This window comes from Mustela erminea, chromosome 4, assembly GCF_009829155.1.
Source record: "Mustela erminea isolate mMusErm1 chromosome 4, mMusErm1.Pri, whole genome shotgun sequence".
In the NCBI taxonomy this organism is placed as follows: Eukaryota; Metazoa; Chordata; class Mammalia; order Carnivora; family Mustelidae; genus Mustela; species Mustela erminea.
The window spans coordinates 40800110-40826007 of NC_045617.1; the positions used below are offsets into that span (position 1 = coordinate 40800110).

At 40.1% G+C, this 25898-nt stretch overlaps 1 protein-coding gene across 2 annotated transcripts in view; it reads left to right on the top strand.

Moving 5' to 3' along the window:
- MDN1 (midasin AAA ATPase 1) overlaps positions 1–25898 on the top strand; it is a 168103-nt gene that overhangs the window by 7536 nt on the left and 134669 nt on the right. For both annotated transcript variants that reach the window (XM_032339051.1, XM_032339052.1), the window contains exons 2-9: positions 2683–2909; positions 9819–10043; positions 10546–10653; positions 10734–10926; positions 14301–14543; positions 14789–14920; positions 18626–18729; positions 21540–21654. In XM_032339051.1, the coding sequence (XP_032194942.1) occupies positions 2683–2909; positions 9819–10043; positions 10546–10653; positions 10734–10926; positions 14301–14543; positions 14789–14920; positions 18626–18729; positions 21540–21654 (1347 nt within the window). The remainder of the gene's footprint in view (positions 1–2682; positions 2910–9818; positions 10044–10545; positions 10654–10733; positions 10927–14300; positions 14544–14788; positions 14921–18625; positions 18730–21539; positions 21655–25898) is intronic.

The window sequence follows — 25898 nt, forward strand, 5'->3', positions numbered from 1 at the left end:
GGATAATAAAATTGTGATTTATTCATAGTGAAAAACTGCCAGTAGTAAAGTGGAATAAATTATTGAAGCATTTAATTACATGGATGATTATCAAAAGCGTTATACTGAGCAAAAGAAATTGGACAGAAAAGAGCACATACGGATTACATTTATATAAAGTTCTACACTTGTTTAATTTGTGGTCATAAAATCATATTATTAGTTGCCTATTGGTGAGGGGATTGACTTCCAGGGAACAGAAGGGAACTTTGGGTTTGATACTTCATTTGGGTGGTGGTTACACAGGTATGTACATATATTAAAACTCATCAAACTATAAATGGATGGATTTTATTGTAAAGTGTATGTCAGTGAAGATTTATTCATTTATGTTCGTTTGTTTTTAAAAAATCTAAATATCTGAGGGCACTAGGCTGGCTCAGTTGGTAGAGCTGCAACTCTTGATCTTGGGTTAGGGGTTTGAGCCCATGTTGGGTATAGAGTTTACTTTAAAAAAAAAAAAGCTAAATATCTATTTCTTTCTTTCTTTCTTTTTTTTTTTTTAAGATTTTGTTTATTTATTTGACAAAGATCACAAGTAGGCAGAGAACCAGGCAGAGAGAGAGAGAGAGAGAGAGAGAGAGAGGAAGGGAAGCAGGCTCCCTGTTGAGCAGAGAGCCTGATGCGGGGCTCAATCCCAGGACCCTGGGATCATGACCTGAGCCGAAGACAGAGGCTTTAACCCACTGAGCCCCCCAGGCGCCTCAGTATCTACTTCTTCTAACACAGTTTTCCAGGTTACCTTTTTTTAAAAAAAGATTTTATTTATTTATTTATTTGTCTGAGCTAGAGAATGAGCGGGGTGGGGGGGGGCATAGAGATAAGGAGAGGGATAACCTCAAGCAGACTTCATGCTGAGTGTGGAGCCTGACACAGGACTAGATCCTGAGACCCTGAGATTATGACCAGAGCCGAAATTAGGAGTTGGGTGCTCAACCTACTGAGCCACCCACGCACCCCCAGATTACCTTTTGAAGAGAAAGTTCATGAAATGATATTCTCTCTGGAGCTTTTTCCCTAATGTGTAAGTATCCATTTGTATAACATGTCCAGGACAGTTGCAGTATTTTCATTTTATAGATGATGTGTTTCTTTTTCTTCACAATATAACTACTTTTTATTTATTATTATCATTTTTTAAAATATTATTTATTTATTTATTTGAGAGAGAGAGAGAGAACAAGAGTGAGCACAAGCAGGTAGAAGACCAGAGGGAGAGGGAGAAGCAGGCTCCCCGCTGAGCAGAGAGCCCAACCTGGGGCTTGATTCCAGGACTTTGGGATCATGACCTGAGCTGAAGGCAGATGCTTAACCGACTGAGCAACTCAGGCATCCCTACTCTTCATTTTTTATTTTTATTTACTTATTTTATTTTTGAGAGGTGAAGGGGTGGGACAGGGCAGAGGGTTACGGAGAGAGAATCTCAAGCAGGTGCCAGTGCCTGGCGTGAAGCCAGATGCAGGGCTGGCTCTCACAACCATGAAACCATGACCTGAGCTGAAATCAAGAGTCAGATGCTTAACTTACTGAGTCATCCAGGCACCCCTACTGTATACTTTTTACATGATGATATCCTTTGTGGGCTTGTTTATAGGGACATTCAGCAATTGAAAATGTCATGTCATGCCCCTGTGAATCATGACCAAATCTGCTAAATTTTCTTGTAGGACTAATACTGATAAAAATTGTTCCAGTGTAATATCTTTCCCCCATCAGTGCTTTATTCAGAATTAGTTGTTTTATGAGTTAATGCCCTGTATTTAGGAAGATTTTATAAGAGCTCAGGTGTAAGGTGATCTTTCATGAGTGATAATTTTGGAAAAAAATTGTTAAATTTTTGCATATGGTATTTAGGTTGAGTTCAAGCTGCACTCTTACAGATAACTGTTTAGTGTGAAACTCCTTAGAATAAATTCATAGCATTGGATTTGCTGGGTCAGCATTGGATAGCTTAAGCAGTTTAAATCTGCAGTCTCATTGTCCACGGCAAGTGTTGTGTAGATCTGCGTGTACACTAGCAACATGAGACCTTTTACACACTTCAGTTTTCCTTGTTACTCTTATGAACATTCTGAGCTCAAGCACTAGAATTTTGTGGTCTATTTCATCTTGCATATCAAAGTATAACTGTCTCCTTTGATTTCTATTTTGTTTGTTTATTAGAGGCTGAAGCCTTCACAGGGATATCCTCATTCATTTTCTGGAATTGATTTCTTACCTCTGTCCTTCCCTCAAGAGAGCTGGCAGTTTTGCCTACTAACAGCGAGGTTTTTTGTTTTGTTTTGTTTTCCCCATGCAATTTGTTTTATTTCAAGAGCAAAGGAGCTTGAGGAAACACTGAATTCTCTGGGAAGTATTGAGACCATGAAACAGATTATTTTTCAGGGAAGCTGTGTAGCATTTTACATGGAATTCAGGTATCAATACTTTTGCTATAAACCCCAGTGGACTGAAACTTCTTTGTAACAGCCTTTTACTTTAGACTCACTATAATCTTCTACTGCAGAAACCCCCATTTTGTTTTATAAGGTAAACTCATCTATGAAATCTGGAAATGGATGTTTTGATTCCAAGCTAGGACTTTTTGCTATTCTGCCTAGTACAAATGAGTAGCATTTACATAGATACATTGTTTTCTCTCAGGTGTGGACACCTCAGGATCGCCAGTGTATCCTGAATACCTTAGCCCAGTTACTTCTGGATAAGGACTGTACTGTGCTTGTTGGTCGCCAGCTGCGCCCTCTTCTTTTGGATTTGCTGGAAAGGAATGCTGAGGCCATTAAAGCCGGAGGCCAGGTCAACCACGATCTACACGAACGGCTCTGCGTGTCAATGAGCAAACTCATCTGTAACCATCCTGATGTCCTCCCGTGAGTAACAGTTTTTTCTTCACATTTCTCCGTGAGGTAGTAGAACCAGCGCTTTCCTGGGAAATAAAAGAGGAGTCTGAGTTGAGGAGAAGGGAAGAAAGGAAATAGAAGAAGAAAGATAAGTGGTACTGTTCTATAAAAATAATCACAACAGAATCCCTTTATCCATTTCCTGTGTTCTTTTTAGTCTTGGCCATCAAGACAGGTCTAGAAAAATGGCCAAGACATGTTCCCTGCCGTCAAGGGTTGTATCATCTGGCAAGATATCCATATAAGACGATTTAATTATATTTATTTTAAAAGATTTTATTTATTTATTTGTCAGAGAGAGAAAGAGAGAGAGAGAGAGCATGCACACAAGCAGGGGGAGCAGCAGGTAGAGGGAGAAGGAGGCTCCCCACAGAGCAAGAAGCGTGATGTGGGACTCAGTCCCAGGACCCTGGGATCATGACCTGAGCTGAAGGCAGCCGCTTAACCGACCGAGCCACCTAGGTGGAGTCCCCATAGAAGGCAGTTTATTTATTTATTTATTTATTTTCCTTAAAGATTTTATTCATTCATTTGACAGACAGAAATCACAAGTAGGCAGAGAGGTAGGCAGAGGGGGCGGGGGGAGAAGCAGGCTCTCCGCTGAGCAGAGAGCCCGAAGCGGGGCTCGATCCCAGGACCCTGGGATCATGACCCGAGGGGAAGGCAGAGGCCCCAACCCACTGAGCCACCCAGGCGCCCCTGGAAGGCAGTTTAAATGAATTTTAGCTGAGGTTCTTAGAGCATCCACTTCAGAAGGTTATAATTTTTGCTTGCTAGAGCAGCCGCAGGGATGGCATCCTTTTTAACTTTCTATAATAATCTATCCAAAGCAGTATTGTAAGAAGTTGTCTTAGAACTGAATTATTTGTTTTTAAAGATTTTATTTATTCATTTGAGAGAGTGAGCAAGCAAGAGAGCACAAGCCGCAGAGGGAGAGGGAGAAACAGGCTCCCTGCTGAGCAGAGAGCCCAACATGGGGCTCAGTCCCAGCACCCTGGGATCATGACCTGAGCTGAAGGCAGACTCCCAATCGACCTAGCCGCCCAGGCACCCCAAGAATTGGATTCTAATATTAACGTTTCCTGGGCTGGTTCACCCCTCCTTAGGCAGCCTGGTGGTTGTCCACTTCTGGGAAGTCACCATATTGATGGTAAACTTACCATGCACACCAGATCTGCATATCAGATCTATAATCCAGAAGTCCTCCTGCCTCATCCTCCCAAACAGTTGGGGGCTACAGGGACATGCCACCTCATCTGCCTTTGTCTTTAACTTAATAGTAAAATATCGTTTGTGTGGAATAGTCAAAGGGGCAGCCAAATGAGTGTTAGAGTTTTTTTAGTTGAGAAGAAAGAACTTTCATTCTAAAGTTGAATAATATCTGTGCACTAATAAGAGTATTTCTTTCTTTTTTTTTTTTAAGATTTTATTTGAGAGAGAGTGTGTACATGCAGTCAAGCCTGGGCAAGCGGGGAGGGGTAAAGGGGGAGGAAGAAGGAGAGGGAAAAAATGTGAAGGAGACTCCCCACTGAATGGGCAGCCTGATGGGGGAGCTCTCTCTCATGACTGTGAGCCACCCAGGTGCCTCTATGAATATCTGTTATATCCATCTCTCTCTTTTTTTTTAATTTTTAAAAATTTATTTATTTGTCAGAACACAAGCAGGCAGAGTGGCAGGCAGAGGGAGAAGCAGGCTCCCTGCTGAGTAAGGAGGCCGATGTGGGACTTGATCCCAGGACCCTGGGATCATGACCTGAGCCGAAGGCAGCAACTTGACTGACTGAGCCACCCAGGCATCCCTTAATTGTTTTTATCAACATAATAAGTATACTTTGGCTTTCTTGGAAGTATGATCTCTAATCTGGTTCTTGAATACAAAGGGAATAAGAAATGAAGGCTTGGGAGAAAACCAGAATTTTATTTTTTAATTTTTTTTAGATTTTATTTATTTATTTGACAGACAGATCACAAGTAGGCAGAGAGGCAGGCAGAGAGAGAGGAGGAAGCAGGCTCCCCGCTGAGCAGAGAGCCCAATGCAGGGCTCAATCCCCGGACACTGGGATCGTGACCTGAGCTGAAGGCAGAGGCCTTAACCCACTGAGCCACCCAGGTGCCCCGAAAACCAGAATTTGTATGAGCTTTTCTAAAAGGGGAGGAAAAAATGAGCCCAGGTTAATGGAACTGGAAAATACACAGCAAACATCAATGTCATACTTGATAATTAGGAACATATGCTGTGGGTTGATTGAGGGTTGAAATTGTGGCCTCACTTAGTGCTTTAATCATTTAGATGTACTTGTCTGTGGTACCTTCATAAGGTATCCCAACTATCCTGTACTTACCAGATGAGATTGACATGTGGGTAACTTGAACCCCCATTTCTCCTAAGCCTTTGTGATAGAATGCTTCTGGATTGCATTTGAGAATCATTAAAACGATGGATTAGTTTGATTTCCCATCTGCTTCAGATTTTATGTTCTTATTAAATGCATATGAACACACCCCTATTTTTTCTTCTTTGCATTTTGCCAAGGCCGTGTATTTTACTTACACTCCCATGTTGTTCCAAAAATTATATAATGCAGTTTATTTATGAAAGTGCCCATGATAGAGTAACTTAAAATACAAGCAGAAAAAAGAGCTGTGTGTGAATGAATCAATGCGTGTTTTAAAATGAACTATAGGCCATGATGTAGAATGAGATTTTGATTTTTAGTTTTAGGAATTATAGTTGATTAATTCAGCATGTGCCCCAAATTTCCTTTGTAGAGGAAATACACTTAATGTATTAGGAATATACCAAGTATATTTAGATAAGATGTAGTCATTCATCCAATAGGTAAATAGGTAAACATAGGAGACCCTTGTTTTTAGCCCTGGGCCACATCATGGGGGTAAAAATATAATGGATTATTGTACTTTACAAACAATTGAATATAATACACTAATAGAGGTGTGTGAGGCAAATACTTAAGGGGAGGAATAAAATCAATAAAGAAGAATGAGTGTTTTCCTCTTGGAAATCAGAGAAAGTTTGTACTGGGGCAGATTTTGGAGAAAGAGCAAGGAGAGGAAGAATAAAAAGAGAAATAGGATGACAATGAAAATCTAGGATTGGGGGAAAGAAGAGACTGTACAGAAGGTACTTTGGCAAGCTCCCTAGCGTCCTAATCCCTGCCATTCATTTACAGGTCCATACCTCTTTCTGAGCTCAGCATGTTTGAGGCTTCCATGAGGTACCTCAGTGGTCTTAAACATTCTTTTTCTTTTTTCTTTTTTCCTTACGCTGTTTGCTCATTACTGGGTGCCTCTCCCAACTTTATTTAGATAACAATTGAGGTATATTTTTGTTGACATATAACATTGTATAAGTTGAACATATATTACATAGTGATGTGATACATGTATATATTGTAAAATATTTACCATAATAAGATTAGTTAACATATCTTTCACCTCACATAATTACCATTTTGTTCCCGTTTGTTCATACTGTTTTTGCATCTAGAATCCTCAAACATATGTTTTACTCTGGCAAATTCTTTGTTAGGACTCTGGGAAAGCAATCCCAGCTGTTGATGCATTCCCTATTCTAACATATTAGGTTTCCGGGTTCTTTTTTTCCCCCCCTCAATTCTATTTTTTTTAAAGGAATCTCAACACCCAGTGTGGGTTTGTACTCAAAACTGTGAGATCAAGAGTTGTATACTCTATTCAGGTGCCCCAGGTTATTTTTGAATTTTTGACATAGAATGTCATATTGAACATCCTTCGGCATGAAATTTGTGGATCTGTCGTGGTGATTAGGAATGTGGATTTTTAAAACAATGATGTTGTTTTAGTAATAATATATATTTATACAGGATTTTGTAGTGTTTAGGTATACGTTTTTAATCTTTTTTTTGGATTTAGTGGTAGACCACTTCCTCTTTTTTTTTTTTTCCCTTAAGTTTATTTATTTTATTTTTTTTCTTTCTGCACTCAGTGTGGGGCTTGAACTCACAACCCCAAGATCAAGAGTCTTATGTTCTTCCAGCTGAGCCAGTCAGGTGCCCTTTAATCTTTATATTGTAACATCTTCAGTAATGTCATTGTAAAATCTTATTTTTAAAATCTTTAGAGAGGTTAACTAAATTGTCCTAAATGTCAGAGCCAGAACTGGACCACAGGTCTTATTTCTAGATGCTAGGAAAACTATGATGAGTTGCCCAAGTGAGTGGCTCATCCAAGATTAGATGTTTAACTGGATGGTATTCCTTGTCGCATTTTTTTTTTTTTTAAGATTTTATTTATTTATTTATTTTTATTTTCATTTTTTTTTTTAAGATTTTATTTATCTATTTGACAGAGATCACAAGTAGGCAGAGAGGCAGCCAGAGAGAGCGGGGAAGCAGGCTCCCTGCTGAGCAGAGAGCCTGATGTGGGGATTGATCCCAGGACCCTGAGATTGTGACCTGAGCTGAAGGCAGAGGCTTAACTCACTGAGCCACCCAGGTGCCCCTTATTTATTTATTTGACAGACAGAGATCTCAAGTAGGCAGAGAGGTAGGCAGGGGGAGGGGGGAAAGCAGGCTCCCTGCTGAGCAGAGAGCCTGATGCAGGGCTCGATTCCAGGACCCTGAGATCATGACCTGATCCAAAGGCAAAGGCTTTAACCCACTGAGCCACCCAGGTGCCCCCCTTGTTGCATTTTGGACCTTCTGACACTTTCTTACTCCAGGAAAGAGATCCTTTTCTCAGTCATTGAATATTCTCTAGGATAAAAAAAAAATAATATTATTCTCTGGCTAAAAAAGGCTTTATTGGTCCATCCATCATTGCTTAGATCAGAATTTTAGAGCACTTCCTAAAAATGATGGGTCTCTAGAGAAAAGGGTAATGTAGTCAAGTAAGTTTGACAGAGTATATTGACCAGTCTTCCTTTTGTATACTTAGAGTGGACCACAATTTGCTTCCCCCATTTGCATACAAATGTAAGGTCATTGCCGGTGCACTCTGCTCATTTCCCCCTAGGGCTGACCATGTGGTTACTGCTTATCTGCCTTATCTTGCATGCTTGTTACTGCCCACCTATCCCACATGTGCTGCCAACCTAAGCTGCCCCTGAGCTAGTGTAATGTCAGCTTCTCTCCACCAAAGAATTATTATTCTGACAGCATCCTTGTGAAGAAAAATATGTCCTGCTTTTTCTCTTAATTAAGAGAAAAGTGGTGGGGGGGCCTGGGTGGCTCAGTGGGTTAAAGACTCTGCCTTCAGCTCAGGTCATGATCTTAGGGTCCTGGGATTGAGCCCCACATTGGGCTGTTGCTCAGCAGGGAGTCTGCTTCCCCCTCTTTCTGTCTCTGCCTGCCTCTCTGCCTACTTGTGATCTCTGCCTGTCAAATAAATAAAGAACATCTTAAAAGAAAAGTGATAAATTTAAATTACAGTACAGAATTATAAAAAGCAGAAGTCTTCACCCTGAAATCCTACATTTTAGGGATAGCTGTTATTAGTAGTTTTGGTGTATTTCCTCCCAAATGTCTTTCTCTTTCTTGTTCTGCCAGGTCTCTTCTGAGCAGGAGCTGAATCTTCTAAGTTTCATTTGTCCAGTCTCATTCAGAATATCACAAGTGTTAATTTACTAAGCCTGTATTCCTGTTTGCCTGGCTTGCTTGTAGAAGTCCAAGGTTTCCCACCCATCTCTTGTATTCTCATTATTCCCCAATTGAAGTTTTTATATTTGGGGATTTATTGAGCCAATAATCTGGGGTATATCTCCTTGGTGCTAGAAGTTGCTCTGGAAAACAGATTCAAATGGCCCCTGCGACTGCTCTTTTGCATTCCCAGTGGCTTCCTGGGGATTCTGTTACTGACCACTAGTACACCAAGTTGTTATAAAGGGATGCAACTCAGGAACAGGCTGATGGAAGAGACTGCTTCATAATGCTAGATTTGGCAGTGGTTTTTTTGGATGACACCAAAAGCACAAACAACAAAAGCAAAAATAGACAAATGGAACATCAAACTAAAAACTGAGGCACAGCAAAGGAAACAAGGATGTAGAGGCAACCTACAGATTGGGAGAAAATATTCGCAAATTATGTGTTATGTGTTTAATAGGGGATTAATATCCAGAATAGGTAACGAACTGTGTGATCCAACCATCCTTCTTTCCTTCCTTCCTTCCAAATTTTTTTTTATTTATTAGAGAGAGAGAGACAGAGAGAGAGAATACGGGGAGGGGTAGGAAGGGAGGGAGAGGGAAATAATCCCAAGCAGACTCTGTGCTGAGCTTGAGGCCTGATGCAGGGCTCAGTCTCATGTCCTTGAGATGATGATCTGAGCCTGAACCAAGAGTTGGAGAGTTTACTGACTAAGCCACCCAGTGGGCCCCCTGTCTGAAGCTATTTGTCCTTCTCTGTGATCCTACTTTCCTTCCTTCTGTGTTTCATGAAAATCTGTTATCCCTTCAGATACAACCAAAGTGTCTCTTCTGGACTCCCCTAGTTTTAGATGAATCTTTTTTCATGTGCCTCTTTTTGTTTCTGTTGGTGACTATCTTCCTTGTGTCCAGTTTTGTACCCCTGGTACTTAACACAGTGTCTGGCTGCTAGGGAGAGATCAGTAAATGTTTGTTGAAGATGAGTGTATTTTCAGTAGAAAACACTTGGGATGAGAAATTCCTGGTTCCGTATTCTCTTGGATATCTCATGCCATGGTCCTGGTTCCTGAACTTAAACAGGATACCATCTTAGGACTAGGTAGCTTCAGTATTTGTCTGTTTGGTCTCAGACCCTTGGAAATTCCTGTTATATTCTGCTGTCCTGTCCCAAAGTGGAGATGTGTATACTTTGATGTCCTCACCAACAGATAAAAATAATCTCTCTCTTTCTGAAGGTTTGCCTTAAGGTATTTTAAGGACACTTCTCCAGTCTTTCAAAGACTCTTCCTAGAGAGTTCAGATGCTAATCCAGTCCGCTATGGGCGCAGGCGGATGAAGCTTCGGGACCTAATGGAAGCAGCTTACAAGTTTCTGCAGCAAGAGCAGTTTGTGTTCCGGGAGCTCTGGGACTGGAGTGTGTGTGTCCCTCTGCTTAGAAGCCATGACACCTTGGTCCGCTGGTATGTAGCTGTTGGACTTTTCTTGTGTTTCACGTGTGGGGATCACAGAGGGAGTGTAGAGTTCTGTGCATGAGGAGGGAAAGGAAGCTATGTAAAATGGGTTATTTTTGTGCTGGTGCCTTTTGCGTTCTTATTTCCTTAGTCATGTGTCCCTTTAGTGGAAAATGAGATGATATTAGTGGAGGTCCATTTTTTTTTGAGTTTTGTCAAGTGAATTCATTATGCCTGATTTGCATTTTCTACTCTCAAATGTATTATAGTAATTCTGTAAGATTTCCTTTTCTTTTTTAAGAGTTTGTTTATTTATTTAGTTAAGTAATCTTTACATCCAGCATGGAGCTCGAACTCCCCACTCGGGGATCAAGAGTTGCATGCTCTACCAACTGAGCCAACCAGGCACCCCTTAAGATTTCCTTTTTTAGTGTTTGGTTAGCTAAGAAATTTTCTTTATTCTTGAGACTCAGCTGCTTGTCCTGAGTTTTTATACTTTGATTTTCTCCAGGTACACAGCCAATTGTCTTGCTTTGGTCACCTGTATGAATGAAGAGCACAAGTTATCATTCCTTAAGAAGATTTTTAATAGTGAGGAACTGATCCATTTCAGGTTGAGGTAAGAAGGGGGATTCCCGGAGATCTTGATGTGGCTTTGCTATGCATTAAAGTAATTGATGAAATCCTCATTTTCCACAGGTTACTAGAAGAGGCCCAGCTGCAGGACTTGGAGAAGGCCTTGGTTTTGGCTAATCCAGAAACCTCCCTTTGGCGTAAGGAGAAGGAGCTACAGTACTTACAGGGACATCTTGTTTCAGCTGACCTCTCTTCCAGGGTGACTGCTGTCTGTGGTGTGGTGCTGCCTGGGCAGCCACCAGTCCCTAGAGAGCAGGTATGTTGGCATCAGTAGGGTGTGTGTCCTCTCCCCCTTCTTAAACACCAAGTGTGCTTTCCTCCTTGGCGGGGCTCTGTGTTATTGGTGTGAGTCAAATTGAGTTTGCCAGATTGCTGTCCCATTTACAGAAGTATTCAGAAGAGATTAAGAAAAATTTACCCAGGGCCCTCTTCTGATATTTCCTTTGTTTCTGTTTGGTGTTAAATTAGAAACTCTAATGATCCCCGTGTGAGGCTTTTCACTTCAGCAGAGCTCTTCCATATAGTCTCTCTGTGACATTGTGTAGCACATGGATGTGATACCATATTTATGTGAAACAAAGGTAGAATGACTAGTCTGGAGACCTTTGGACTCCCCTTTGACAGAGACAGGACTAGGCCCAAGTAAAACTCCCCAGCAACTTCTTTCTGTCATGACATTCTTTTTGCTCATTGTGTGGGAGGCTAGTAACTGTAGTGAACTTCACCCTGCTGTATGAAATGAGCTTTTTCCAAGAATGTGACTCCAGACCCACAGTTTTGAAAGGTTTATAGATTATAATCTAGCTCTATAATCTGAAACTGATGGGAGCCAGTCTGTTTTTCCCCAGCTGTCTTCAGTCAGTTGTCACTTTATGTGATGGTTGGATTCACCCAGTTTCTTTTTGGATGATGTCCTAAGTCATTTCTTTCTTTCTTTTTTTTTTTTTTTAAAGATTTTATTTATTTATTTGAGAGAGACACAGTGAGAGAGAACATGAGCGAGGAGAAGGTCGAGAGAGAAGCAGACTCCCCTTGGAGCTGGGAGCCGGATGTGGGACTCAATCCCGGGACTCTGGGATCATGACCTGAGCTGAAGGCAGTCGTCCAACCAACTGAGCCACCCAGGCGTCCCCTAAGTCATTTCTTGAACCATTAGTTTGTCCACTAGGCAGTACAACTAAAAAATAATCATAATAAGGGGTGCCTGGCTGGCTCAGTTGGAAGAGCATGTGGCTCTTGATCTTGGGGTCATGAGTTTGATCCCCCCGTTAGGTGCAGCAATCACTTCAAATAAATAACCTTAAAAAATAATAAAAATTTTAAAAAGCATAATATGTGGGGGTGCCTGGATGGCTCAGTGGGTTAAGGCCTCCGCCTTCGGCTCGGGTCATGATCCCAGGGTCCTGGGATTGAGCCCCGCGTCAGGTTCTCTGCCCAGTGGGGAGCCTGCTTTCCCCTCTCTCTCTGCCTACTGTGTTCTCTGTCTGTCAAATGAATAAATAAAACCTTTAAAAAAATAAAATAAAGGGAAAAATAAAAAAACAATAAAGCACAATATGTGTTAAAAATGCACATCTTAAATGTGCAGCTCAGTGATCATTCATAAACTGAAAATATCTATGTAACAAGTAGGACACCAGCAGTTCCAGAGGCCCTTGTCTTTCCCTTTGGTCACTAAGAATCTCCCAACTACTCTCTTAACATAGATTAGGTTCTGAGCATTAGAATTTTAACACAGGGAAGGATTCCAGTTGGGGTGGCCCTGATGTTGAGTAGCAGTGACGAGGCACTGGGGCAGAAGTACGGAATGATGCTTTGGCCTGCTAAACTGCTGAGAGTAACAGCCCTATAGACTTCAAGCTTCCAGCCCTGGGGTATCTGGATGGCTCCGTCAGTTAAGTGGTTAAGCATTTGACTTTGGCTCAGGTCAGGATCTCAGGGTCCCGGGATCCAGCCCTATATATCATTCCATGGCCAGTGGGGAGTCTGCTCATTCCTCTGTTTCTTCCCCTGCTTGTACTCTCTCTCTCTCTCAATAAATAAAATCTAAACAAACAAACAAAAAACAAAACAAAACAAAAAACTTCCAGTCCTGAATCTCATTTTGTCCTCACATATCTATAGGGGACTGGCCATGTTTGAGAAGTTATTATTCCTTAGAAGTTCTTAAAATCCCACTTTTCTAAAAGATCTTTTTCTCTATGTTATATTAGGTACATTGTTATTTGAAAGACAATTTAAAAAATTTTTTATTCATTTATTTGAGAGAGAGAGCATGAGCTGGGAGAAAGGGAGAAGGAGAGGGAGAAGCAGATTCCTTACTGAGTAGGAACTCTGATGTAGGACTTGATCCCAGGACTCCGGGATCGTGAACTGAGCTGGAGGCAGATGCTTAACTGACTGAGCCACCCGGGCGCCCTGAAATTTTTTTTTAATGCAGTAAAATACAACATTTACTGTCTTCAACTTTTTTTCTTTCTTTCTTTCTTTCTTTTTTTTAAATTTACATAAACTGTACTCCCAATGTGAGACTCAAACTCAGAACCCTGAGATTAAGAGCCATATACTCTACTGACTGAGCCAGCCAGACGCCCCAACCATTCTTTTTTTTTTTTTTTTTTTAATTTTTTTTTAAAGATTTTATTTATTTATTTGACAGAGAGAAATTACAAGTACACTGAGAGGCAGGCAGAGAGAGAGAGAGAGAAGGAAGCAGGCTCCCTGCTGAGCAGAGAGCCCGATGCGGGACTCGATCCCAGGACCCTGAGATCATGACCTGAGCCGAAGGCAGCGGCTTAACCCACTGAGCCACCCAGGCGCCCCATGCCCCAACCATTCTTAAACAGTTTTAAATGTACTCTTCAGTGATGTTAACTATATTCATTGTTTTGTAAACAAACTCCAGAGCTTTTCATCTTGAGAAATGGGTAAAGTTAAAACCTTATACTCATTAAACATATTGGGAACATTATTATTTTTCACTTTTTGTTATGGAAAATGTGAAATATGTTTTAAAATAGAAACAGTGGTGTGACGAATCTCCATGTACCCATCACTTAATTTCAGTAATTATAAATTCATGATCATTTATAGTTCTGCACACTCTCTCTAAAACGTTATTTGAAGCAACTCCCATATATCACATCATTTCATGCCTAAATATTTCAGTATATATATAAAAGAAAATAACTTTAAAAAAATCCATTATTCTTTATTATACCTGAAAAAATAACAATTTTGTAATAGAGTATCCTTTGAGTGTCCATATTTCCCTGATCTATAAATATATCGTGCATTCTTGATCTTAGATACGAAATCCTGGAATGTGGTGAAAGGAAGAAAAACTAATAAAAATTAAGTCATGAGATGAGGTTTGCCTCCATCCTTTGTGTATCAACTTTTTTGGCTTCTCAAACTTTGGGAAACTTTCCTTAAATTTGCTAGCAAATTCTGCCAAAAGGAAAAATTCATCTTTATTTTATATAACATACCTATTAATATTATAGTTCTGGTGCTACTAATTTATTTAGAGGTTTATGTAAAGGTCAGTGGAAGCATTGTAGAAATTAACTTGTGCCCCTTGGAGGAAAGACTGTTGACATGCCTTTTATTTTTCTTTTGTCTCCTTAGGCTAGTACTAGGAATTCTTCTCGTGAACAGGAGCTGGCCTTTAGGTCTTATGTGCTGGTTGATTCAGTCTGCAGAAATCTTCAAACACTGGCTATGGCAGTGGCTTCTCAGAATGCTGTGTTGTTGGAAGGACCAATAGGATGTGGCAAAACTTCCTTAGTTGAACACTTAGGTGCAATGACAGGTAGACAGAAGCCCCCTCAACTTCTTAAAGTCCAGCTTGGAGATCAGACCGACAGTAAGGTAATTAAGATACAGCAAATTTTGGTGGGTTCACATGCTTACAGATGTTTGAATTAAAGTACTCTTTTTGCTAGGGGAAGGTGGGAATAGTTACTGGTCTTCCTTGTAACTGATGGGACCAACGTGCAAAAACATTAAGTGCCTGTTTATATCCATATAGAAGTTTAATAAAAGAATTAGTCAAAAGATGTGGCATTGGCATCTCAGATGTGTGGGTTCAGTAATACATTATCCTCTTCCTGCAGATGCTGCTGGGAATGTATCGCTGCACAGATGTCCCAGGGGAGTTTGTGTGGCAACCTGGTACTCTCACACAGGCAGCCACAAAGGGACACTGGATCCTTCTGGAGGATATTGACTATGCTCCCTTAGACGTGGTATGTCATTTCACTAATTATTTGCTGATTTCCTATCTTTTTTTTTTTTTTTTTCTAAAGATTTTTATTTATTTATTTGAGCAAGAGAGAGCACTGGGGGAAGAAAGGCAGAGGGAGAGGGAAAAGGGAGTCCTACATGGGGCTCGATCCTGAGTCCTGGGATCGTGATCTGAGCTGAAGGCAGAGACTTAACGGACTAAGCCACCTAGGTGCCCCTGATTTCCTATCTTTGAAGATCATGTTGTTAATAGTGATTTGGGGAGATAATATAAACAACATAGGTGTTTGCAGTACCTGGGTGGCTCAGATCATGATCCTAGGGTCCTGGCATCGAGCCCCATGTGGGGCTGTCTGCTCAGGGGGGAGTCTCCTTCTCCTTCTCCCTCTGCCCACTCCTCTGCTTGTTCTCTCTCATTCTCTTACTCAAATAAATAAATAAAATCTTAAAATAAAACAAAACCGTAGATGTTTGATTAGAGATGGTATGTTTTCAGAGAAGCTCATTCATGATTACCTACCTATCTGGTTTGAGGTATGATTTACTTATCTGGTCTTCTGTTTGATAGATAAATTGGTAAAGTTCTGCTGGTGCTGTTTTGGTTGAGTAGAGTAGTCCGCCCTTATCTGCCATTCAGTTACCCACGGTTACTCATCCTAAGCAGATGATCCTCCTGATGTATCATCAGAAGGTCAATAGTAGCCTAACACTATATCACAGTGTTACAGTTATTCATCTCACTTTATCTTGTCATGTAGGGATTTTATCATCTCACATCTCCACAGGAAGGGTGAGTACAGTACAATAAGATACTTTGAGAAAGAGACCACATTCACATAACTTTTATCATAGTATATTGTTATAAATATTGTTTTATTATTTACTGTTGTTAATCTCTTACCTTGCTAATTTATAAGATAAACTTTATTATAGGTGTGTATGTATAGGAAAAAGCATAGTATATATAGGGTTCTGTGTTATCCACAGTTTCAGACATCCACGACGGGTCTTGGAAGTAGCCTTTGTGGATAACCGGGAACTACAGTAGTTGGATATGTGATCAATCAATTTCATTGTAGTTTTTTTCTCCTTTAGTTGAATATGTGATCAGTTTCATAACCTTTCCAAGAATAGGCCTTGTGGGAAACATCTTACCCAGGTTAGAGATACATTGGAAATTTTGAGATCCTTCTTCCCAGCTGTGGCATTGGTAGAGCAGCAGGCTAAGGACACGTGAAGGAGAGAGGATAATAATAAGAGCATGTTTGTCTTTGTTTCATTGTACATCCAGTTTATTTTCGTTTTGAATCTTTTTCTAGTGTATCAAAATAGCTATGCAAGCAGTCCATTTTTCCTCTATATTCTGTAAAGTATGACAAAAAGATGTATTTTAGAATGAAAGTTTTTTCTTTTGGGAAGATTTTCTTGAGATTGGTTTTAATTTTTTAAAATTATTTATTTTACCATGAACCCTAAAGTACCTGCATAAGGACTTTCCTCTCTTGATTAAGAATAATGAGAGAGTGTGTGTGTGGGTTTAAGGAAAGAGTGGCTATAAATACATGTGTATTGTGATGATTTTAGAATCTGGTAAAGATGTAATAAGGTTATTGGCTCAGACAGCGCCTCACAGTTTAATTACCATGTTCTAGGGTTCCCCCTAAGTACCCCCCCTTTTTTAATCTAGTTGGCACATCATTTCTAGAGTCATAATGCTCAGTTTTATATAAAGGGCTGGAAACCCAGTTTCCTTAATAAGCCCAGAGCCAAGGCTGACTCCTACTAATGAGACTTAAAAATAAAACCGAAATATAAACCACAAGGCCGAGTATTTGTTGAGGCTTTTTACTTTCTTTTCTTTTTTCTTTTTCATCTTTTCCCCCCGCTTTCCACACCCAAACTGAGGCTTTCCATTCTAGTGCTCTCTTCACTGGGGCAATTTTTTCAGGTAACAGGATACCTAGGAAGTCATTAGGATTATGGATTGTGGAATTAGAGCCAAACAAGGTAGGAGAACATAAGAGATATTCCATCCAAGCCATGATGTAGCCTAGAGATCTTTTGCTGTCCTGTAGTTAATTACATTCTTTGATGATCAAATCCAGATTCAAGACCAAACTGACAGTTTGTATTTTGCTCTCCCCTTGGCAGTGTTTGGTAAACATCAGAAAATTCTTCTGCATTCAGTCTCATTTTATGTAGACCATTCCCCTTCTGTTCATACATTTGTTCTGTTCATGCAAAGGGTATGTTGTTCATTTGAGTACATTTAATCTTCAATATCACTATACTGAGGTTGTGTTTACTTTAAAACATGCCTAGATCCCTTGATTATTGTTTTGTTGTTTTAGAATTTCTCAGCTAATAGTTAGCCCTTTATTATTTTAAGGTAGCTTTTACAGATTTCAGGATGATTTTCTGTAGTTTCAGGTTTTGGAGTTATTTGGAGTTGCTCCTATATTATTTTGGGCTTTCCTTTCAGCTTCTAGCCAAGTGTGAAATAATGATGCTTAGTAAAATTGTCTGATATTTTAGAACCCTCTTCCTTGACTCTTTGGTCCTCTTACTTTGTTTTTTCTTTTTAAGCTTCCTCTGCAAACTCATGTTCCCTACATCTATATGCTTGAAAAATTTCTCCATTTTGTCTCTAGCTGGTGGAAGTTCAAGATGTCCAAATGGAACTTACCCGCTCTTTCTCAGAACAGCCTTTTCTGCCATGGTTAGCAAGCCAGAAGTTTGATTTCTCTTTCTAGTCTGTTATTCATTTAGTCTTATATTGCTTGGCACTTTTTTTTTTTATCTTTTTATTTTATTCTCTTCTATCCCACTGCCTTAGTACAGGGTTTACTTCTATCCATCTATGTAGCCATCTTGCTTTGTTACCCGACTAGTCTCTTCTTTTTGTTTTCTTTTGTTTTCCTTTCCTGCCAGCCAAACATCTATCTGTACAACTATCCCGTCTTTGTTTTTGCCTCTTTCCTGTAGGCTAGCGCCCTTGCAGTTTATATTCCATGTTGTCGTGCAGTTGATTTTCTAAAATGGAAATTATAGTATTTCCCCCCAGGCTAAAATCCTCTTAATATCTTTCATGAGAGAATTCAAACTCCTTAGCTCAACACAGCAGACCCTTAATCATTTATCTCTACATTTTGTAGTTTTTCACTATTTCATATACATCCTCTGCCCTAACAACTATGCTGTTAGGCATGTAGATTTTTATCCATTTGAATACTTTCTGCCTGGAGTATATATGCTATTTCTCTCCCATGAGACCTAATTCCTGCTCACATTTAAGACTCTGAATATCATTACTTCTGAGGTGGATTCTGTACCCTGCTTCTACACCATTTCATTCTGACTCACAGTCACCTTTGGGGTCGCACTGATCATGCCGTATGGTGGTTTTCATGGCTATTCTTTCAGATGGTAGGCTGTAAAGCCTCGGTCATATCTGGAGTTTTAGTGTCTGGCTTGGTTCTAATCCTTAGTAGGCACTTAGTGAATGTTGAATGAATAAATTGTACTGTTGAAGTGTAGGTGGCCCAGACATTCCCATCTGCCTTTTGATCCCAGTTCATGCTATGAGAACTAAGGTTTCCTATAAGGATGTGCTCATCATTTGAAGAAACAATGTATTTTGGGTTTTTTTGTTGTTGTTGTTGTTACTTCTGCCTTAATAGTTTTATCAGTGGGGTTTTGTGGTTTAGGTTTCCGTGCTGATCCCTCTTTTGGAGAATGGAGAGCTCTTGATTCCTGGCCGAGGTGACTGTCTGAAAGTGGCTCCTGGATTTCAGTTCTTTGCAACTAGGAGGTATGTCCTATTAACCTTTCTATTCCGACTGTGGAGACTTTTCCTCATAAGTCCCCTCACTATAGTACTGAGTCCAAAAGTCCTAGAGTAGAGTTTTCTGGGCCCACTTAAAGCAAGATCAGTTGGAACTGATGACAGATCCAGCCTTTTCATTCCTATTTTATTTTACTTATTTATTTTTAGAGATCTGTTTCCTATTTCAGGACTCTGTTTTGTTCCATTGTTCATTTTTCTGTTTTACACCAGTGTCAGACTATCTTGATGACGGTAGCATTTTTAGATGTAAGTAAGCTCTCTGCCCAACTTGGGGCTTGAACTCATGACCCTGAGGTTAAGATTTGCATATTGTACCGACTGAGCTAGCTAAATGCCCTTCATTCCTATTTTATTTTATTTTATTTAAAGATTTATTTATTTATTTATTTATTATTAATGAATTATTTTAGAGAGAGCACGAGCAAGAGGGGCAGAGGGAGAGAGAGACAATCCTAAGCAGACTCCACACTGAACATGGAGCTCAATTTGGAGTTTGATTCTAGGACCTTGAGATCATGACCTGAGGCAAATCAAGAGTTGGCTGCTTAACAGACTGCACCAGCCATGTGCTCCAAGATTTATCTATCTTAGAGAGAGAAAGCGTGTACATATGAGCAGGGGGATGGGCAGAGGGAGAGGGAAAGAAAGAATCCTCAGGTAGACTCCTTGCCAAGGGCATTGCCCTACGTGGGACTCGATCCCAGGACCCTGAAATCATGACATTAGGTGAAATCAGGAGCTGGCTGTTTAAGCAACTGAGCTGCCCAGGCACTCCCCTTCATTCCTATTTTAAGTAGAGGTAACTAAATCAGAAAATGAGAGGGTTTTTTCCGTCCACTTAAAAATATCCAGGTTTTTGTTTTTGTTTTTGTTTAAGATTTTGTTTATTTGAGAGAGAGAGAGCATGTGAGGGGAGAGGGTCAAATGGAGAAGCAGAGTCCTGATGTGGGACCCGATACTGGGACTCCAGGATCATGACCTGAGCCAAGGGCAGTCACTTTGACTGAGCTACCCAGGTGCCCTAAAAATAGCCAGTTTTTAAAAACTTTATCTTGGTTTCTTGTTTTTAGAAACAATCACTGGTGAGACTTTAGACAGCCTTAGGTTTGAGTCCTGACACTGACATTTTGTATCTGTATGCACCTAGCTTGTCCGATAATGATGAGCCTAATAATACCTACTTTACAGCTTGATGTAATTGTAAAGATTAAATGAAATAACTTGTGTTAAAGATCTGTCACATAATAAGTGCCCAACTATTGGCCAGCCACAATGATGGTGATGATGATGACCTGTAGACTGTAAGCAGTTAAAAAAATTAAATATAAGCATCAACAAAGGAATAAAACCTAAACAAACTTAGTATATGTCCATATTTGTATTTTATAATAACATGAACACAGTGATTTATTTCCTACTACTAGAATATATCTGTACACTTCTCCAAGGTTTTAATATGCCCAAGAATGACACTAATGTCACATTATATTTAATAGTTATACTAGTGTTGGCCTTGGTGAGCATTTAGAGGTGGAGTGTGGAGTTAACCTAACAGTTCTCAAGGAATACTTTGCTAGGCCCTGCTTTTTAAAAATAAACCCTGGGCGCCTGGGTGGCTCAGTGGGTTAAGCCGCTGCCTTCGGCTCAGGTCATGATCTCAGGGTCCTGGGATCGAGTCCCGCATCGGGCTCTCTGCTCAGCAGGGAGCCTGCTTCCCTCTCTCTCTCTCTATGCCTGCCTCTCTGACTACTTGTGATTTCTCTCTGTCAAATTAAATAAAATCTTTAAAAAAAAAAAAAAAAAAAATAAATAATAAAAATAAACCCTATGGGGCACCTGGGTGGCTCAGTGGGTTAAGCCTCTGCCTTCGGCTCGGGTCATGATCTCGGGGTCCTGAGATCGAGCCCTGCGTCGGGCTCTCTGTTTGGCAGGGAGCCTGCTTCCTCCTCTCTCTCTGCCTGCCTCTCTGCCTACTTGTGATCTCTCTGTCTGTCAAAGTAAAAGATAAATTTATTTAAAAAGATAATAAAAAATAAAAATAAACCCTGCTTTATTCATAGGAATAGAGAAGTTCTTTCTTGCTATGTTCATATCTCAGAAAGTCCTGGGACATTGTAGAAAGGTATCAGATCATATCTCATAAAGTCCTGGGAAATCGTAGAAGGGTGTCAGACAAATCTGAATTCATCCTTGGCTCTGCCATTTGTAGTCATAGATGAGTGATCAGGGGGTGTTACTCTCCTCCTCTTTATGCCTTAGAAGAAAAGTAGCACACCATTGCCTCAGAAAGTTGTGAGCATTGCATTAAATGGCCTAAATGCAAGCTTGTGGCTTGGCCTGGGTATGTATTTAATGAATATTCCTTCTTGAAATTTTTAATAATTTTGGGTACTGTAGCTTTTGGTAATAAGCACTGAACTTATTTTTAATGGTTTGGGCCTTGGATTATGTTTTGTCTTTCCTGAAGTTGTGTCTTGATGAAGAGAAACATGCTGTTAAGATCAAAACACCTAATATAATCATTTACAGTGATTAGAAAATAACTTGGTTAAAACTCTGTTATACACCCTTAGGAAAATAGTCAGACTTGGATGAACTGGCAGCCTTTCATTTGTCCTCTGCCCTGTGAGCCCAACATAGTGGTATCTGGCAACAGAATGGGTTGTGAGTGTTACTCAGATATGAGATAATGTCTAGCAAGGGCTACCCAGAGGCGTAATTAAAGATTAAAATTGGGAGTTTTGTGTAATTCTTTTTTAAATTTTGAAATGCAGACTCTTGAGCTGTGGAGGAAATTGGTATCGACCTCTAAATAGTCACGCTACTCTGTTAGACAAATACTGGACGAAAATTCAGATGGATAACATGGATAAGACAGAACTGCATGAGGTATGTGGTTATCAGTGGGAAAGTATTAATGCTTTTGTTTTTTACTTTTTCTTGTTTAAAGTTCCAGATGTACATGTAAATAGAGGAAATAGTGTAATGAATCACCAAAATACTCATTAAGCTAAATTTAATAGTTAATGTACTAACATTTTACTGTATTAACTTCATCTAGTATTTTTTATTTGCTAATATATTTGAAAGCAAACCTCATAACATTTCATTCCTGAGTACTTCAATGCAGCTCTAAAAATTTAAGGGCCTTTTCATATGTAATCAAAATAACTGTTATACCCAATAAAATGAACAGTAATGCATCAATACCATTTAATTCTCGGACTGTATTCACGTTTCCTCAATTGTTTCCAAAGATCCTTTTTTTTTTTTTTTTTTTAAGATTTTATTTGGGGCACCTGGGTGGCTCAGTGGGTTGAAGCCTCTGCCTTTGGCTTGGGTCGTGATCCCAGAGTCCTGGAATCAAGCCCCGTGTCAGGCTCTCTGCTCAGCGGGGAGCCTGCTTCCTCCTCTCTCTGCCTGCCTCTCTGCCTACTTGTGATCTCTGTCAAATAAATAAATAAAATAAAATAAAAAAGATTTTATTTATTTATTTGACAGAGATCACAAGTAGGCAGAGAGGCAGGCAGAGTGCGATGGGGTGGGGGGGTAGGGGAAGCAGGCTCCCCGCTGAGCAGAGAGCCTGATACGGGGCTTGATTCTGGGACCCTGAGATCATGACTTGAGCTGAAGGCAGAGGCTTAATAAGCTACTGAGCCACCCAGATGCCCTGATCCTTTTTTTTTTTTTTTTTTTTTTTAATTTACTAAGTTGTTTTGTAACTAATGTCTTTCACATTCAACAGCATGTTTTATTCTGGGTATAATGAAAATGAGATGAATTATTTCTTAGATTTTCTACATTGATTCACTTTGTGGTATTGCTGGTTATCCTCAGACATTTAAGAGGTATACTCCTCTCTCCCTTGCTAACCCCCACTTTCCCCTTGTATCTACCCTGTCACTTGGAAAGCTTCTCATTCTACAATGCTTCATCTTGGAGCATAGCAAATAAAGCCCTGTCAGTAATTACATAGGCATGGGAGGGATGCTTTGCTCTTTCTTTGTATAAATTTTTAGATAAATAAGTGAAATAAGACAACCTTATCAAATTTTTTATCCAGAATTTTAAGTGTTTATAAAACACCCAGGGGTTTTCAGGGTATCCAGTTCACTGTATTACTGGAATCTCTCAGAAACCTTGTCTTTTTTTTTTTTTTTTTTTAAAGATCCTGTTTATTTTATTTGACAGAGAGAGACACAGTGAGAGAGGGAACACAAGCAGGGGGAGTGGGAGAGGGAGAAGCAGGCTTCCCATTGAGCAGGGAGCCTGATGCAGGGCTTGATCCCAGAACCCTGGGATCATGACCTGTGCCGAAGGCAGATGCCCAATGACTGAGCCACCCAGGTGCCCCAATCAGAAGCCTTGTCTTACTGATGTGATTTTATAAGTCTGCAGCCTATTTTGGACTTGGGAGTTACTTACTTCACTCTAGTTCCCAGTTTATTTCTGTGTCTCTCTGTGTATCCCCATTTTGCTGCCCTCAACAATAGCTCCTTTGGTAACTTCTTCACCTTTTTGTCCCAGCATCCACTCTGCCTGGCACTTTGTAAGCGCTTATTGTATTCTCTGCTGTCATGCAGCTCTATGTTTTGCAGTTATAGAATTTCAGTGTTTAATTTTCATTCCTAAATTGCCACTCCGTTCTTTAAAGAAGAGGTCTGAAGTCCACATTTAGGTGTGATTTGTTGGGGATTGAAAGGATGGGAACAACATGGACTGCTACTTTTTTTCATCTTTCCATTCCTGTCATGAACAGCTATGAGTCATTCTGTTCACAGGAAACAGCAGAAGCACTCACCCCCTCACTTAAATGATGTGTATCATATTTAGACAGTTTACTTCGAGGAGTTCACTTATTCTTTTTATTTTATTTTATTTTTCCAATGTTCCAAGGTTCATTGCATATCACCACACCTAGTGCTCTGTGCAATACGTGGCCTCCTTAATACCCACCACCAGGCTCAACCAACCCCCCACCCCTCTCCTTCAAAACCCTCAGTTTGTTTCTCAGAGTCCATAGTCTCATGGTTCGTTTTCTGCTCCGATTTCCCCCAACTCACTTCTCCTCTCCATCTCCCCATGTCCTCTATGTTATTCCTTATGCTCCACAAGTAAGTGAAACCATATGATAAATGACTCTCTCTGCTTGTCTTATTTCACTCAGCATAAGCTCCTCCGGTCCCATCCATGCTGATACAAAAGTTGGGTATTCATCCTTTCTGATGGAGGCATAATGGAGTTCACTTATTCGTAAGCTTCTAGACATAATAATAAATTCTGATAACACTCTCCTGAATAAGTGGCTGGTGACTAAAACTCTTGGGTGCATTATTTAGGAAATAAAATAGTCTCCTAAGATGATCTCATGGGAAGCACAAGGAACTACATTTCTTTTGCTGCCAATTCCAGTCATCTTATGCCTAGAAAGATTGTCTTTGACTGGGGTGCCTGGATGGCTTAGTTGGTTAAGCATCCAACTCTTGATCTCAGCTCAGGTCTTGATCTCAGGGTCATGAGTTCAAGCCTTGCGTTGGGCTCCATGCTGGGTGTGGAGCCTACTTTATTTTTACTTTTATTTTTGTATTTATGTATATATACTGTGTTATGTTATTTAACATACAGTACCTCATTGGTTTTTGAGGTATTTTTCCATGATTCATTGTTTGTATATAACACCCAGTGTGGAGCCTACTTTAAAAAAAAAAAAAAAAAGATCGGGGCAGTTGGGTGACTCAGTTGGTTGGGCATCTACTTTGGCTCAGGTCATGATCCTAGCATTTTTGGATAGAGTCCCACATGGGGCTCCCTGCTCAACAGAGAGCCTGCTTCTCCCTCTCCCTCTGCCTACTACTCCCCTTGCTTACGCTCTTTCTCTCTCACTCTCTCTGTCAAATAAGTATAATCTTTAAAAAAAAGAAAAAGATTGTCTTTGACTTGCTGAAATAATAAATTATACTTTAGAAAATGAGATATTTATATAGTGCTAAGTCTTTATAGTTATTAAGTGCCAAAGAGTAGCCCCTGGCAGTTGCTCAAATCCTGTCTCCTCCATACACCTTGAATATGACCTCATGTCTTAGGTGATGGTGCCTTAGAAGGCCTGCTTTCTCTGCTGGCAGTGCCTAATCACAGCCATTAATTACCTCTCCCAGGTTCATCTTCTCCATGAAAGCTTCCTGGGTCTCCAGGGATGGCTGACCACATTGTAATTTTGATTTGGTTGTATATCTTCTTCTTATACCAGATGATATTTCGTGAGGGTGGGCTATATTCCTGTTGGTTTTGTTTTCCTACCCCTGGTGTTCCCAGTGTAAAGTGGGTACTTAATAAATGCCTATTAAAGGAATGAATCTCCAAAGTAAATATTAAATTGATAAAAGAACCGTATTATGTCATATTAGTTTATTCAATGACATTGTTTTTGATTTTTTACATTTATGGTAATATCAAAGATACTCTTTGGCTAAGGAAGAAAATGACTAGTTTGTGGGTAGTATAGATTTTTTTTTAAGGATTTTATTTATTTGTCAGAGTGTACAAGCATGGTGGGCAGCAAGTAGAGGGAGAAGCAGCCTCCCCAACAAACAGGGAGCCCAATCTGGCACTTGATTCCAGGACCCTGAGATTATGACCTGAGCTGAAGGCAGACACTTAGCCAACGGAGCCACCCACGCTTCCCTATATAGTTCTTTTCTGTTCAGAATATAGTGTAAAACTGATAAAGTCCTTTTTTCCATATAAAGATAGTTTTTTTCTCCATCCTGATGTTAAATATACATGCTTATTAAGTGGAATTACTACTTAGCAGTGAAAAGGACTAAACTAGTGGTACATGTGGTAATGTCTAGATGAATCTCAAAAACATTAGCTAAGTAACAGATCCAAACTACACACTACATCTTGTATGATTCCATTTGTTTGTTTGTTTATTTATTTAGATTTTATTTATTTATTTGACAGAGAGAGACACAACTAGAGAGGGAACACAGGCAGGGGGAGTGGGAGAGGGAGAAGCAGGCTCCCCACTGAGCAGGGAACCCCATGCGGGGCTCCATCTCAGGACTCCGGGATCATGACCAAAGGCAAATGAGCCAAAGGCAGATGCTTAATGATTGACCCACCCAGGCACC